At 41.5% G+C, this 17,744-nt stretch overlaps 2 protein-coding genes across 2 annotated transcripts; both read right to left on the bottom strand.

Moving 5' to 3' along the window:
- Positions 1 to 1,409: 1,409 nt before the first annotated feature.
- Positions 1,410 to 8,550, bottom strand: LOC104937337 (elongation of very long chain fatty acids protein 6). Its single transcript, XM_019277721.2, has 4 exons — positions 8,235 to 8,550; positions 6,412 to 6,543; positions 4,857 to 5,008; positions 1,410 to 4,285 (listed from the first exon to the last, which is right to left on the bottom strand). Exons 1-4 carry the CDS (start codon positions 8,327 to 8,329, stop codon positions 3,855 to 3,857), a joined length of 810 nt encoding a protein of 269 aa, XP_019133266.1. The 5' UTR covers positions 8,330 to 8,550; the 3' UTR covers positions 1,410 to 3,854.
- A 5,065-nt stretch (positions 8,551 to 13,615) lies between these two features.
- Positions 13,616 to 17,111, bottom strand: LOC104937341 (stonustoxin subunit beta). The gene is made up of 4 exons (XM_019277717.2): positions 16,955 to 17,111; positions 16,663 to 16,800; positions 14,937 to 16,400; positions 13,616 to 14,818 (listed from the first exon to the last, which is right to left on the bottom strand). Exons 2-4 carry the CDS (start codon positions 16,751 to 16,753, stop codon positions 14,277 to 14,279), a joined length of 2,097 nt encoding a protein of 698 aa, XP_019133262.2. The 5' UTR covers positions 16,754 to 16,800; positions 16,955 to 17,111; the 3' UTR covers positions 13,616 to 14,276.
- Between the last annotated feature and the right edge of the window lie 633 nt (positions 17,112 to 17,744).

Here is a 17,744-nt window from a genome sequence, read left to right as displayed (position 1 = left end):
ATGAGACTTTGTTTTTGTTTTTGCTTTATTATTTGTTTTATCGTTTGTTATTGTTTTTACATTGTTCTTATGTTTTATGTACAACACTTTGTGTCTTTAAAGGGCTTTATAAATAAAGTTGAGTTATACAATTAGTATAATAAAGTAACAAGTTATAGCTGTGTATGTGACACATTTCAAAAATATTAACACCAAAGTTTGAACGTTTTATTTCAACAGAAACAGAAAATGTGTCTGTAACATGAATCACGTTAACAAGAGAAAATCTCATTACTGCAGCTGTTGTTGCTCATCAGTCGACAGATGTTCAGAGAAGTCTTTTTTCCAGACAGCACCTGGAGGCAACACTGACTGACTGCTGCCACACGAGGGCGCTGCAGGGTCACGATGAGCTCACCTGCTCCTCGTGCACACACCTGAGATCACCTGAGATCCATGAGGTGATGAAAACATGCCACGAGAAATACACCAACATCTTATTTTCTATAAAATAAACATTTATATTTATATGAGTATGAGGAAGTATACACACCTTATCAACTCATACACACTGTATATTGTTTATAAACAATTATCCTGATTCTATATACTGAAACCATCATCACAGCTTTATTTCATGAAGTAGAATTTAATATGACAGGCTGTTCATTTCACAGTAAAACACTGTCATGGCCTTTATTTTATACACAATTCAAATGGTATTTCCATGTTTATATTTTTAGATTATTATATTCTGTTTCTTCTGATGGTGAAAGCTGTATGTGTGTGTTTATGAGGTGAGAACACAAACATGCCTTTACTGAAATATTAGAAAAAGTTCTCCTGTATTACAGCTGCCAGTCTCACTCTGCATATTACACAACACAACGTTCTTCAGTTTACTCACTTTACTTTTAAACCTTTTAAACGCATTTGTTGCAGTGACACTTGTCCAGTCTCTAAAACACTGAGCTGCGTATCATGTGCTGGTTTTGTAAGAAGACGCCCTGCAGTTTTGACCTTAATCCTTTATTGTATCAGTTGGTTCAAAGCCTCCTCTCAGCTCCTCACAGTGTGTCGGTCCTCCATGTCCTCTGGTGTCACCCACCCACAGCTGTAAGACGAATGTGCTGAGCAGGCACAGCTTTGTCCTCTGTGAACCCACAGCGACCTCCCACTGCTTCAAACCTCAGCCCGGACGTTTACAGGACAGACTGAAGAGCTGCTTGTTTTAAGACCACAGGAGTCTTTTTAACTGTGCAGGGAACGTTCACAGCACTCAGGGCTTTAACTGTGAGTTATCACAGAGATGAAGAAGAAGAAGAAGAAGAGATCCCAATATTAAATAGTTCTTTAGAGAACAGGTGAAGTAGTTTGCACCGAGCGCTGAAATAATGAAGTGAGACGTTTAAAACCAGAATGATTTATTAGAACGTGTCAACATCAAAAGCCCTTTAACAGTTGTTCCCTTTTGTTTCCTGATGTTCAACATGAGAAGACAAACAGAACAGAAGCCACGCCGGGCACGCAGAAGGACTCGCAGTGATTTCAAGTTTTAAAAAAGGTGTTGCAGCGATTCAGCTCAGAAATCATTTCTTCAGCTGTTCTCACAGTGAAACTTCAGTTTAGTACTTCATGAGAAACACGAGTGAACTTCAGGCTGGCAGCGTGTTGGTGGATAACAGCACTCTGCAAAACCTTTGCACACAATCCACAAAGAAAATGTTTCATGAATTAGAATCGCTGACCACACCTTCAATGTTAGTGTCTAAGAACATCAACAAAAAGACAAAAACATGGAAAGCTACTCTACGTGTTCAAGCCTCAGTGTGCTACGACAGATATTATCCCAAACCTCTAACATTAGTGTATCAATATCTACATTTATCCTCCATGTCTGAACTTTGAAGAGGCAGAAACAGTGTCACGGTCGATGTGAAGAAGCATTTATAAACACGACGTTCGGATGGAAAGAGGAACTGAATGCTAACGAACATCCAGCAGGGTGACAGATGAAGAACATACAGAGGTTCTTCTTATTTACAGTGGACACATCAGCAGCAGTTCTTCTGTTTCACTTCATCGTGTCAGAATCAGCACCTCAGAACATGTCGATGCAGAAGCAGCACTTTGTTTTCACGAACCACATGTTGTCTAAGAGAGAGAACATTTTCCATATTTGAAGAACTATGAGTGTTTCCAAGAAGATTAAAGGGACGAGTCTGCAGAATCGATTAAATTAATAGTGTAATTAAGTGATTCTGCATTTAATTTAAAGGAACAATGTCGGATATTTACTGTATTAAAAGATAAAATGAATATGCTGTGTCATCAGAGATTAAGGAAACATCCCATGTGAGCCCAGATATGAAAAACTACAGGCATGAAAGCAAACAAAGTGGATCAGTGGGGCTAAAGTTAAAGATTTAACCCGACCTGACCCAGCTCTCAGTGCGGGTCACAGTAGTCTCGGTCTAAAGACCAGCCGGATCACAGCGACTCGCTAAAGCTCAAAAGTTGCCAAAAACGTGACCTACTACCACATCGCTGTTACGAATCTGTTTCTTCTACTGGGCTCTAACGGGAAGTTTATTAAGCTGAATGTTCCCGCTGTGAAACATTTGGAAAGTGACATATTTCTCCTCTCTCTTTACAATCAGACTGAAGTTTGGTGGCATCTCGTGGTGTAGTTACTGAGAGCGGTGAGTGGCTCTAAGGTCTAAAGGCAAGCAGGCGGTCAGAGGTGTGTCTCTTCATCTTTATGGCTGACTGTGGGAGTGGAGGTCAAAGGTTGAGATTCATAAAACACACACAGGTTCAAACATCTGGATACTGATACGAAGTCCTAAAGGGAGGAGCGGGCCGGGCCTCGTCCAGTGTAACTTGTCAAGTGAGATGAGGAAGGCAAAGTGTGCACAGTGTGTAAACGTGTTCTGGACAGACAGGACGGGGACACGTGGACTTTACCTGTTAGACAAGAATCTGAAGAATGTGTTCATCACTCAGATCTTATCTAACACAGACCTGAACTTAAAGGTGTGTTAACATCACATAATCACATCTCAGATTACCGTGGCCACTCGCAGCTTCATCGTAAGATGCTCTGTGTCGTGTCGCCTGTTGAAGAGCGACATATTTCACATGCAGTCTGTGTAATGACTAAACTAAACTAAACATGAGAAGACAGCCTTCCTTCACTCAGTGCATTGTCTTTCCCTTTTTTAAACTGAATATTACGCAGGTCACAGTTGAGGCTCGGGCTAAAAGAGACGACACTTTAAAGAGGACAGTTCAACATTTTGGGGAATGTACTTCATGAGCTTTGTTCCTGAGAGTGAGACGAGAAGATTGATACCAGTGCCAAAAACAAACACACTTAGCAGCATGTTTAAAGCTCCAAATGAACATCTTATAACATGTGATCAGTGGTTTTTACAGGGAGTTATATGCAAAGTAAGGTTTCCATGTTTGGTAGCACAGACAACAAAAACCGGTTTGCCCGCTGGATTCTTTACCACAGACAGACTCACTGGACGGATGAATAAACCGTTTGTCGAGAAGTAGATGCAGCACATCTTTCTATCTATCTTTTTTTTATCGTCTCATCTCGCTCTCAGAGAGAAATATTTCTTTTCTAGTTCAGAGCTTTATCGTATGCATCAAGAGCTCACTTCACAAATATTTGCTCTGGCCCTCATAACGCTGCTTTCACCGAGGCGATACAGGAGCTACAGATGGCTATAAAAAGTGGAAATGTCATAAAAAGAGGAGGACTGTACCGGTGAACTAGTTGTGACTCAGGCCTTCATGGCCCCTTCACTGTTGTTCTACTTATGGCACGCGTCAATAGACCGCAGAGCACCAGTGCAAACATGCTACTCTGCCTTGGATCCTTTGTCCCCGGAGGAGCCTTTGAGGTAGGTGTTGTAGAAGAACGAGGCAAAAAGGACCAAGTAGCTGAGGTACATGAGAGACCCCCACGAGATGTTGTGCACGTTGGATGGACAGCGCACCTCATGCATCCAGTGGTACACCAAGCCCACGACAGCCAGGCCCATCACCATCTGCAGGATCTGGGAGGCCGTGATGATCATGGCGCAGGGACGGGGCACCCGCAGGCCGGCCGCCCGGGCGGCGTAGTACGTGTACATGAGTGAATGAACCACGTAGTTCATGGTCATGAACCAGCCGCCACCCGCCACCTGATCCTTGTAGGAGTACCAGGAGTAGAGCAGCACGGTGATGTGGTGGTACCAGTGCAGGAAGATGAGGCGCTGCTTCCGGAGGATGATGAACGCGGTGTCACCTGGAGGAGACGAGGAGAGGAAGTTATTCACAAGGACCACAGACCAGGGCGTACCCTGCCTCTCTCCCAAAGTCAGCTGAGATCAGCCCATCGTGACCCTGATGAGGAGAAGCCTTTACAGATAATGGATGCATGGATTATCTGTGCTGCAACAAAGGCCTATCCTATCGTATTTTATATATTAACTGACGGCCTGACCAACAGGACGGTCTGTATCTATCATACACTAATGGAATTTTCCAGCCATCTCAGCATCTGTCTCCATTTCTGAGCAGCCACAGAGGAAGCTCTGAGTGCAACTGTCTGCAGATACATTTATTGTAAGTGCTCTGAGGAGTGGAGAATGCAGCTGCCACCATCATGGTAGTCCCGTCTCTTCTGCATCCCAGCTAATCTAAAAATCGATGATCGTGGATCATCTGCAAACCTGAGGGGGGCCAAATTATGTCTGGGAGCTAAAACAAGATCGAGGCGTACATGCTCTTAATTCTTAATCAGGAAGACTTCAATAGCATCTGTGCATAATTTAAACACATCTAAGACTGTATGAGGAAGGAGGAGGAGGTGTTACCCAGCTCGGGGGCCTTGCTCAAAACGAAGGCGTAGGCCCAGAATTTGGTGACGGGGGCGCTGTAGAAACTGTTGTCGCACACGGACTCTCTGAAGCCGCTGGTTGTGAGGACGTGCAGCATGTACTGTCCGGTCCTCAGGGCTCCTATGATGCTGCAGAGTGAACACACAGCATGCAAACAGAGATGATGACAGTGGAACAAGCTTTACATATATCAAAGGTTGATTTGTCACAGACTGAATTAATGCGAACACTGTGAGAGAAATATAAAGGATGAAAATATTAAAACAATATATAACAGTCTGATCTTTTTTATTGTTTTTATCTGTGAGGTTGTATATTTTACAGATAACACAGGCTGAGTCAACACTGACTTTATCGCCCTTTGAAAATGGGATGGTCCCAGTCTGGGGCCCGGATGTGTCAAAGTGTAATCACTCAGTCAGTGCTGAGTATTAAAAAGTAAAGACATCACTGAACCAATGTTCCAGCTCTGAGAGAATCTCAGCGAGGTGCAATCGAACATCGATCCAGAGCAGGAGGGAGTTCTTCTGCCCAGTGACACTAACACACCTCAGATGAGCTGAAATGTTCTGGAGCCTCAAGAGGATGTTTGAGGTCGGAGGTTGCCACTAATGCAGAGAGCTGAGGGGTGGAGAGGGCAGGTTATTATGAGCAGGGTCCCGATCTCTACACCATCTCCTGCCAAACTTTATATCGTGCTCCATCTGTCGAAGGTTTGGCCTTTTCGTTTCCTCTCACCTTTGAACTCAGAGAGGAATGTGCAGGCGACAGTTGTGTCACCTAACTGGTTTCACTATGTTCAGATGGAAGCACATTCCTGCTCCACGCTGCAGGTAACACAGGTGATGGTTATCTAATCCTCCAGCATTCGAATTCAGTCGACTTAGTCGTAGAAGCTGTGAAGGGATTTCCCCAGGCTGTTATTTGTTTGTGAGCATTGCTTTGTAAGGAGTGCAGCAGGATAATGTTTCATCTACTAATCACCTTTCTCTCCTCCTGAGTCCTGTTCCCCTCCTACCTCGTCGTGGAGATCCAGCTCACCTGTGGCCTCTTCTCCCTCTGGGATGGCCGTGCATACTTTTGTTTGCTTGGTTTGGTTGTGTTCTGATCACATTTAAATTCTGTTCTTTAGTATATTCATGGTCAAACACCTCTGTGTTGAATTTTGATAATAAGCTATGAGTGAACCAGTTTCTACTAAACGATGGAGGCTACGTCTTACTCCTGACATGAAGGAGCAGCAGCACTACGTCACGCTCCCTCCGGATGTCCGAGCTCCTCACCTTATCTCTGAGGCCGAGCCCAGAGACCCAGCAGATGCTGCTTGTATCCGTGATCTCATTCTTTTGGTCACTACCCAAAGCTCAGGACCAGAGGTGAGGGTTGAAACATAGTTGGACTGGAACTATGTTCCCTCTCACCCACAACGGTCCGGTACAAGATGCTGCACCAACCCGCCGGTCCATCACAAGACCTCTAACACACAGCCCGGCTGTAACCATCTATCGTCCTTACTGATCATCTGACTCACCTGAAGATGGCCAGGCTTAGAGACCACAGCACTAAAGGGCGTCGCAGGTTCAGCTTCGGCCTTTGTCTCATGAAGTGCTGACCGCCGAACACGAGCGCGGCATACAGGCCACAGAACATGAACGACTTGTTCCTGCAGGGGGGACAAAGCAAACCGGGACTTTATATCAGATGCATGGAGAGGATGATAGAAAACACCAGGACTGATTTATTTGCATTAGTTTATCTAGAATGACGTCCACGAAAAAAAAAAAAGGAAGAAGACAATTCCCTGACAGTGCTGCTGAACCCTGAGTCACCTCGTGTTGTTACACAAGGACGTTACACAACGAGGGTGAACGAACCAGCAAACATGACGTGATCTTAACGGGGCCACGTCTCAGGTAAACACATGTTGTAGCTGTAGCTTGGCACAAAGACATGTGAGGCTGTGTGTGTGTGTCTGTGTGTTTGAGAATAAAACCAGATGACTAATCCAGACTGGCATGACCCAGTTAATGCTACAACTCATCTACAGCATTACAAACTGAGTATCTGAGCTGCATTATTCAGAGCTAATGCAAACAGTTTCCTACTGCTGCAGCTTCACATTAAAAGCATTTTTTAAACTGGCATTACAGGAGTTGACTTTTATTATGAAGTAGCAGTCACAGGAAATGCAATGTCTTTGTATTTGTGAGCTGGAAGATGTTTCAACTTTGAAAAGCAGAAACTCGTCACAGAGAAGTGGCTAAATTACATAAATGACAAAACATATTGTTAATTAATTGTCTGTTAACCAATGAATCATTTCCCTGGTGTTCAAAAGCAGAGAGCAACATTTATTGTTACCTATGCCAGTGTTTTCTGCGGGGGTCGACACATTTAAGGCTCCTGATACACTGAAGATCGAGTAGAGACATCTGTGTGTGTTTGCATGAGCGGCTCATTAATACTGCCTGAGAACAGGAGCTGTCAGACAGAGAACACCTCCCTGTCTGGGTTAGAAGGCTGAAGAAGAGACATGATAGCGCTCGGTATCCAACTGAAATCAATGCTGAAGGGCCACAAACTGCAGTTCCTCTAACGTCCACTTGAGGCTGGCTCCAGAAGTGAGTCAGTCTCCATAAGTCCCCATGTCCAAATGTCCAACTTCACAGCAGAAATAAACATGTTTACAGCCTGGTACAAAAAACAGTTTTGGTCTCTGTAGCTAATTTCCCCGTTCATGACAACTGTACTGAGGGTGAATTTATATACAACTCACCTGTTCACATTATATTAAGACTTAAAGTTATGCAGGATTAAGAGCGTGGACGCTTTGATTGACAGGTGGGTGTGGTTGGTTTCTTCACCCTTTAACATGTGCATCTTTATTATATTATTATTATTATTATTATTATTATTATATATTATCTATATACCCTTTAACATGTGCATCTTCCATGCCGAGCTGAATGAAAGTTTTTCGGCAGAGGCTCCTGTGGGAGCTGGATCCAGCTTCAGTCCTGGTTTCCTTAAGGAGTCCCTCCCTCTTTAATGTTCATGCACGCAGTTACAGATTTATGTATTCATGCACACAGTTACAGATGTATGTATTCATGCACACAGTTACAGATTTATGTATTCATGCACACAGTTACAGATTTATGTATTCATGCATGCAGACTGTATGTTATGTGTTTTTAATAAAGTTTCCGCTCAGACCCAGTCTGGCCCTATGGGAGCACCGCTGCAGGCACAGCGTGCATCCTCAAGGACGTTTGAATTAAAGCGGGTAAAGCTGACCCCCCAAGCCCACCGCCCACCCGGGCTGTCCGGGTGCAGAAAGGAGCATGCACGTACCAGTGTTGCTGCATCCAGCGCAGGGCTCCGGTTTCGTCGAAGCGCCGCTCGAAGTCGTACTCCGCCAGCAGGTAACTGAGCTCGCTCTCGTTCATTTTTTATCACCGGCTCGTCCTGGAGGGTTCTGCAGGGTTCTGGAGGTTCTGGAGGGTTCTGGAGGGATGAGACCGGGCCTGCTGGCCGTGCTGAGGTCTGCCTGTCTGGCTCGGTTTGTCCGGATGATAACAGTTGGATTATGACCGGGTCCAGTCCGGGACGGGAGGATGCGGCGGTGCCACCAGATGCAACTCACGGTCTGTCAGCTGGCTGCAACGTGTTCCGGTGTGGCCTTTCAAAATAAAACTGGTCGGAGCTATTGCGTAATAAATCAGTGCTCCGTTGTTTTTGTACGGAAGCCCTAAGAGGCCATGCGTTCATACATTTAATTCCCTCCGTTTTCTCCTGATAACGAGTTTATTTCATTAGTTTACTCATTATGTGGATATCAATAATAATGAATGAAATGTGATATATGATATCTGCACAAACGAAGATTACACGTGTATACAATGAAAATGATTAAAATCAATAAAAGGAACTAAACTTAAAATGATACGGTAAGCATTGACTAATGTTGTACTCACAGTACCAGTACTAATTTAACATGTAATTTGATAGAATAATAATAATAAATAACATATTAAAATACCTGCTATATAGTATGTATATATATGGTATATATATATACTATATGTGTGTGTGGTGTGTGTGTGTGTGTGTGTGTATGTATGTATTATAATGTAAAATCTACTTAATGTAGTATAACTAATATATAGTATATTACAGCACAATAAGATTCATATTATAATAATAGTATACGATGTGCAGTGACACTCAGTGGCTCTACAAGTCATTCATAGATTAAATCGGTGACAACTAGTCAAGAAAAAACCAGACATAAAATGATCATTACTTGCAGTGCTGACTTTTATATGAAGGTCAAGACACTCGTTTCCGGATCCTCGCGCTGTCACCGGGCGCTTTGACGCAGTGAGGGCTCGGCTGTGACGTCAACCATCGGGTGGGTGGCGCGTGAACACTTGCAGTATTGAGTAATTCAATTATCTCCAACTTCACCAACATTAAACGAGTGAACACTTAAATGCATCAGTGATTTTAAACATTTAAATAATATGTGTGACTCGCATAATCAGGTTTTGAATGCATGACTATTTGCATTCTGTTATTCAGTCAGTCACAGGAAATGAACAGAGAAATATTTTCATCATTTTTAATGAAGGAATTCACTGAATTATATTTTGTTCTGGTTCCAAATGTGAAAACGGCTGCAGTTCTTCATCTGCTATAATAATTAATAAATACTAAAATATTTGCACTGTGTACAGCTGTTTACATGTTTCATTTTTTATAGACCTGTTTATACTGTAATTTTTTTCTGTCCATACTGCCAATTTATGTTTATTGAAATTCTGTTTATACTGTTCATTCCAATTCCAATATTGCCATATTTATACTATTTATATCTCTGTCTTTTCTATTCTCAGATGTCTTTTAGCTTGTTATATTTTTATATCTATATTTTTATTTTATATTTTTTACATCTTCAATTATATTTTGTATTTGATACTTCATGTTTAGTGCTGTTTGCACCGGGATAGAGGGAAACGCAATTTTAAATTCTCTGTATGTCCTGTACATATAGCAGCATTGATAATAAAGTTGACTTGAACTTGAATTAAAGGGCCGGTCTGTAAGATTCAGGGGGGGTTTATTGTCTGAAGGTTAAGGTCTGATGGAGCCAACAGAACCACATCATCTACAAAAAGCAGAGTCAGTCCTGAGGTGTTATCCTTGTGCAACCAGACTGAGAGTTGTGTCATTATTCTTGGCATAAATGAAGTGGTGATATCAAAACTCTGCCCTGTTCACCTGTAGTGTCTCCCCTCAGAATGAACAATCCTGAATTAGTCACCTGTTAATTCAAAGCTTCCTTCTCTTTCCTGACCGACTGTGTGTGCATGTGTCGTGCTATCTGTAATTGCTGAGACTGAATTTGCTCTCTTAACATCTGGGCCAAAGGGGAGCAAGCCCCTTACAAAACGTCTGAAACTGTGAGGTGTGCACTTACATAACACTCCTGATTGCACAGCTGCACACGTGTAGTGACAGAGCGGCACTGGACACAGTCAAGGCTGGATTACCAGCATGGGCAAAGGGAACCAGTCAAGGCCCAAGTTCATTGTGTTGCAACTGGTTTGTGAATCTACACTTGATATGATGATAAGACATATCGTCCTGAAGGCAGGTTGCCTGATATTTAACTGTAAAAATACAGATTTAAGACGGCGACCTAGTGTCATACATGCCAACAGAGGTGTTTCTGAAGTAAAAGTAGCAATACTACAGTGTAAAAATACTCTGTTACTAGTCAATTAAAACCCATTAAAATATAATAAAAGTACTCATTGTGCATGATGTCCCATTTCAGGATTAAAGCGTTACATGTATTATCTATTTGCAGAGTTACATAGTGTGAGAACAGACGTATGAATGACAGAGACAAGCTGATTGCACCGTCCAAATGTTCAAAAATCTGTTATTGTGTGGTTGAAAAGTATAAATAACGAACACACAGGGCCATCTGCTGGACAAACGTGAAGGAGTTTGTAATGTCTCTGATGCTACAGCTGCACATTTATACTATACTATGAATTGCAGGTGGAGTGTGGAAGTGGAGCAGCCGGTGAGGATCAGGAGAGTTACTGTGAGTCTGTGGAGGAGACAGAAAAGTGAAAACAGCTCCCAAACACAGAGCGAGAGAGCAGGTGCTGTTTGTTTTTGTCTAGCTGCCAACATATAAATACATTTCTATTTCTTTTTTGAGACAGTGTGTACAATCCTGCTGATGAGGAGGCTGACACAGTGCGACACCGGCTGGTTGTATTTTGGCGTGTTATTATTGAGAACAGACTAAATCAATTCATTTCACAAAACCAACACACTCTGAGTAAACCCAGGCCAACACAGTGAGCACATGTGTAGTCCTCACAGCAACTGGGTCAAGACCTGGAACTGAACCCTGACCTTATAGCTGCGACCTGTGTGGACCTATAGGACCAGAAGATCCAGGTTGAACACTCTGTGCTACTCACCAGTAAAATACAAAGTATGATGAGTGATATTTATAAAATGTCTGAAGTTCATTCTCATATATCTGTGAACCCCAAAAGACTCTTCAGTGAGTCTTCAGTGTACCTTGTTGTTTGTCTGTATTTAACTTATTTCAATTTTATATTAACTCACCCAAATCAAATCACAAAGACCAGGCAGGAGGAGTATGTACGACTGCATATTAGACTTTAGCCTACATTCTTTCACTGTGTACCATTATTGATTGTCTCCTTTCAAATCATTTGTTCTGAAAATAAAATATCAATACCTTCCTTTATTGGCACTTTTATGAAGATATAAAGTCACAGCAGTGTTTTCTGTGTCTTGCAGTGGATTGAACAACCCAGTTATTTATTATGCTGTCATTTCATGCTGTCCATATTGATTTTAAGGATCAAACATATTTCAGTGATAACTGAAGAGTTCACTGTTTAGTTTTTGAAATTTCATTTTGCAAACAAAACTTTATTTTCACTGTTGATTAATCACTTTACTTTATGTTTAATCTTTAAAAGCCTCTTTAAAAGTTCTTGGTTAGACCTATTTCTAAGGAATTGCTGAAATTATGAAAATAATGAATATGAATCAATAATAATTTACTGAGTTTTGAAATCACAAACAAGGAAACATAATATTAAACAAAACGAGATATCATTTCAAAGATCTATCTTTTCATTTGATCCAGAATGAAAATGTTTTGAATGATTTTGAGCAGGATACATCTTCTTTAAGGAGCTATCTTGTTCAGAAGGTCACCAACTTACGTAGATCATGTACCATTCAGTGCACATGCGCTGCCCATGACCGCCTGGAGTTCAGGATTTATCATTTTCAGATTTTTGATGGTGTTTTTTTTTCTTTTCATATTCTGTGTGCGTCCATAAGAAGTGAGCACTGTATTTTGTTTCTTCAATTCATCACGTGTGGTGTTTCTGTGTGTTTTACCACCTGTCTCACTTCATCATCATATACGTCATTATCCACACTGTTTATTCATATCATACTGTTTTATTCATTACTATTTCAGATGTTTAAAAGTTCATATTTGTTCATATACTTTTCTTATTGTTTTTGCAGTTACCACACACACACACACACACACACACACACACACACACACACACATATATAAAGCTGCTGTTCCATTTCTTAAATAAACAATTCAGAAGAACAGAGAGTGGTCGTCATCATATTCATTGTTCTCACCGGTGTACAGCCAGATAATCCTTCATTTTAACAGAGGTCTCAAAGTTTGGGGATTATAAGCCAGCACCTCTTTTATATATCTCCTTTGGCTTTGAGTGGATTATTATTGATTGATGGATGTGGAAGTGTTTCATGAAATCCAAAGAGTCTCTGTTATTAAAATCCAACCAAACAGAAGCACTGACCTCTTCAGTTATATCACTTTAGAGACGCCAGTGAAGATAAGTGGAGAGCTCTCTCTCTCCAGAAGGGGGCAGTACCAGCACATGTAAAGAAGTGGACCCAATTTTCTTCATCAGTGTTACAAAAAAAAGCAGTTTGAAGAAATGTTGTTGATAAATTATAGCAAGGGTAATACCAGTTTATAGATTTATGGTGAATTATATAAAATAATGTCGATCACAAAAAGTATTTTCCTCATAGATGGGAAATGGAGTGAGAGATGGACTGGCCACAATTTGTTAAGATTCATGCCGTCTCATTAAATCCCGGCTCCCCACAGGGATGTCTCCTGAGCCCCCTGCTGTACCCGCTCCTCACATATGATTGTTCTGCAAGGTGCCCGAGCGATGAGAAGCAATGTGAAGTTTGCAGATGTCACGGCTGTTCTTTGACTGAGAAATGAGAGTGAGAAAAACTATGATGATGATTTGCACACAGGATGATTTAACATACATAAGTCAATGTTTTCATGAGGGAGATGCTTTGGGGCTTCACCTTTTAATTTGGCTTCAGATTTGTCACGTACAATTATGTTTTAAAACAAGATTTCAACCCTGAGGAACAATCAGGCTACATTCATGATTTTATTAAGAATTAAAGTTTCAGGGCGTCTCCGTAACCATAGTAACTCACCGTTTACACAGATATACTCCAGACAAAGTCAGACCAGAGGACAACAGGAGATTCTCTGTGTCAGACATTTTCTTTACAAACCGAGTCTCAAAATGACAACACAGGTCTGTGAACTTTTGAATGGACAGGAAACCACAAAGACACACACGGTAATCTCAGGTCTGCACTTTATTGAATATTTTGCTCAGCATAAACACGTCCAGCAGGTGTTTCTGACATTGATTCAGCTTTATCAGCAGTTTAGCAGTGATTCTCTCCTCCTCCAATAATGAATTACTTACTTACTCATTAAATGAACTCTACGTCATGTTTAAGATCCCAGAAAGAAAAAAGATTCCTCTTTTTCAAATATTGCACAAAGCAGAAAAGGAACAAACGCTCATTTAAACAACATCCGCATTAGATACTGAATGTACAAACACAATCAGAGTTTTGTTTCAACCACCTCGTGTTGAAATAGCAATTGTACATCAGCATAAGATCTGTATTTTTAATTTTCACTCGTCAGATATTTAAAAAGATAGATTTCATCTAACAAAATTAAAGTTTAAAACGATTATGAAGTTGTGAAACACAAAATAGTTTGACAAGAAGGCTTTGCATAAAAACAATATCAACTAATACATACTGTATAGTCACTAGTTTCTTGATTGTATTTTTCTTTCCTTTTTTCCCTTAAATTTTCAAAATAAAGCATTTCAAGTTAAACAAATGATCCTGGTCCCTCTGTGTTTGAGCTAAAATGGGGTTTTGCTCTTTAAACTTTCAAGGTCAACAGACAAATACTCTAAGAAGTCTTTGTCATTGGGCTCACTTAGCTAGATGCAGGTACACGTAACTGTATGATGTTCCAATCCAGAAGCCTGGATAAACAGGCTCAGTGAATGTGGTGCGAAATGTGTAGAGGTGACTCAGTGTGTTAGCAGAGACTCTGTAGAAGGACAGCGTGCCAGCAGGCCAGTCCAGATACACCCCAAGTCTGCTGCAGCCAGCATAGGGAATAGGGTCGCAACACTGTTCACCGTTATGCTTTGCAGAAAGATCATAATACTTGCCAAAGTACCAGGATACGTCATTTTCTCCAAACTTGCTCACCGCCTCCGACCCTTTTCTGGCAATTCTTTGGTATGTAACAGCTACACCAACCTCATCATTGTAACCATTACTCCAGTCTACCTCCCAGTAATGCCGTCCAGTTAACCTCCCACTGCACAACACCTGATATTGTTTATCAAACCTCTCTGTATAATCAGTATAGTTCTGCCATGATCCACATGTTGCCTTTTTGTTTCCCTCAGACAGAGTGAGGTACCCGTTTGCAGTGTCTGGGTCCAGGGTGAGGTCACAGGCATCTGATGGAGAGACCAAAACAAAATGTGTTATTAGTCATTGTGATGGTCAAACAGGTTTCTGGAGAACAGTAATTAGTACAGCATGGTTTTGACTGAAGAAACATGGAAAATGACTTACACCACATCAGATCTGTCCTGTCTGTGATCTTCTCCACATCAGGGATCTCAGGCTTTGTGAAATCATCAGTGACCAGGATGCCGTCCTTGTATTTGTAGATAGTTGCTCCTGTGTACTTCTCATTTGCAATCGAGGCTATGAGGAAACAGAATTGGGGGTTGTTCTTCAGTGCTTTGGCAAGATTGTGGACCTCTTCTGCTTTTTCTCTCATTTTGGTTAAAACTTCATCTGAGTAGTACCATGGGACTTCAGTGGTACTTTTTAACTCAAGAGTATCCAAGTAGTTGTTCATCGCATCAAGGCAGGGGTCAGCACTCTTCAGGGAGGTGAAAACGAAGCACACAGCATGTTCTACACCTGCAGCAAGAACCTCTCTGTCCAACTCTGACTGACTCTGGACGATCTTTGCTCCCTCCATCATTCCTACACAGGACCTGATGACGTTGATTTCTCTCTCTTTATGATCCAGCCACTCGCTGAGTTTGTCATGACTGAATGGTGACCCGTGTCTGTCTTCAAAGACTTGTTTGATTGAGCTCTCATCTTCTTTACCTTCACGGATGAGGGGAAATTTCTCCCCCATGATCTGCTGGAGGTGAGATGTGTAATAATGACAGGATTTTTTGAAACTGCTTAGATCTTTGTTAATCTGTGGAAAATGCTCTGCTACTCCGTCATCCAGAGAATCATTGCATCTCATTTCTATTTCCTTTAAATCTTCTAGAGCATCTTGTGCCTTCCTCACTAGTCCAACGCTGATCCCACTCATCAGCTCAGCAGCTCCTGAATCTAAACTCTTCAGTGGCGTCAGACAGACGCTCACTGGAACACTGTTCTCTCCATTTTCTCCCAGAAGCTTTGGAAGTTCGACATAGGTCTTCACTGCGTCTACAAATGTTGCAGGGTTGCTTTCAAGAATGAAGTCTCCATAGAATTTACAGGAGAACTTCTTAATCAGGGCCTTTTCTTCCACAGTCAGCTTGGTATCAAATTGTCTGTCAATACTAAAATCGGGGATCAAGTTTACCACAGCTTTCATGTGGACCTCGATGTTCTGAACGCTGCTGGCTTCTAACTTCTCACTGTCAAACACAAAGAAAGCATCTGCCCCATAAAGGATGGATGTGACTACATGTGTTGCAAAACCTTTCTCAATAAGATCTGCCTGTTGTGTGTTAATGGGTAGAAGGTGAGCCATTGACAGCTGTTTAGAGTTGGTTGTAGCTTTGTACTGACATGTCACTCTGCTCTGATTCTTGAATTTCTTCGTATCATTCAGATACTTGGCAGATCCTCCAACTTCAATCAGTCCACCCAGGAAGCTGGCCTTCAGAGAAGTTTCCACATCCAGCAGAAAAGACTTGGATTCAATGGAGTCAGATGCAGAAATTTGAAATGCACTGCTGTGCTGAGAGCTTTCACTTGTGTTCTCTTGGAGAGTTTTGTCATCCCACAGTGTCCAACCTTTGGAAATTAGAAAACATCAGTCATTTTGTTAACATGAAGTCACAAAACGCACAAGCTTCCTGTTCTACCAGCAGCTCCTGTAAGCAGAGCTGCGACAGGCAGATATATTTAGAAATATTCTTTAATAATAAAAGTCACTTTATTGAAGGTGTTTGAGCATATTAATCTATAAAATAACACTTTCTCTACAAATCTTCAACGAAAATTTCATCATGATATCTTTGTTTTTTTAATGATTTTTTTAAAAGTCAAGACTGACCTGGGATCAGTTCATCTTTCCGAGCATCGTACAGCATTCCCAGGGTGAAAGGTCGACCCAGGGCAGCAACCTTCATGATCTCTGAGGCCATTTCTCCAACCTGGAAACTTCTTTAAGTGTTGAGAGTCAACTCTCCTCCTTCACAGAAACAGAAAGGACAAAGAAAGATTGACAGTTTTTACTGTGCTATGAACTGCAGTCTTTCACTGCTGACACTGATATTTTTACACAGGCTGGAGTTCAGTAAATGTCTAAGTAAGAATCTGTTCTTATCCGCCCAGTTTGTGCTCACCTGGTGAAGTTGTGTAGATCAGCGGAGTTGCGTGCAGGTCTTCTTGACTTGACTTCTTGACTGATGCTGCGAGGTTACTTATATCCTATCAGGTCCTGTCTCCTGCTGACTCCTCCCATGACATGTCCTCCAGACATGACGACAACCATTTATTCATTCTGCTGGGGTTTGTTCTCGATATTAATATTGTCCTAAATATCATAACTGGTGTCTGTAAATACATTATTGTTCTGATGATAAAAATGTTTGATACATATTTTCATAAATGGGACTCCGTCGTCCTACACTGTCCAAAGACAGGTTGATAAGTTAACTGATAACCAATCTGATGTGTCAGCCCTGTAACGAACACCTTGTTCAGGATCTTCTCGCCTCTGGACTAATGTCAGCTGGGATCAGTTTTATTGAGACTGTTTTGTAAGTTGTTTCTGTGTATTTACAGGTTATTAAAGTGTCATAAAAGCTCATTTGATGAATTAATTAAATGAGCTGTTGCTACAACTGTCCTTGTCTACTTTCCTCCACTCTGTTGTTGGTCTCTCAGCTAGAATGTAAAGGTTCTCACGGTTTAAACAAAGCTTGTCTGTACTCAATGACCCATCACTGGGTTAGTGTGGTTGAAGAGGATAGGTTTCTCACAGTCTTTAAGGAAATGGTTCTCAAATGTGGAGCCACAAGACCCTGGCATAACATGGCAAGAGGAAGTGAAATGAACGTACAGTACCTTCTGCTGATAACTAATTTTAATTTTGGCAACATCTGACTGGAACTGACTTCTTCTTTTACTTTC

Source organism: Larimichthys crocea, chromosome XVI, assembly GCF_000972845.2.
Source record: "Larimichthys crocea isolate SSNF chromosome XVI, L_crocea_2.0, whole genome shotgun sequence".
Classification (NCBI taxonomy): domain Eukaryota; kingdom Metazoa; phylum Chordata; class Actinopteri; family Sciaenidae; genus Larimichthys; species Larimichthys crocea.
Note: the sequence above shows the minus strand (reverse complement) of the source record. Positions and strands in the feature narration are given on the sequence as shown.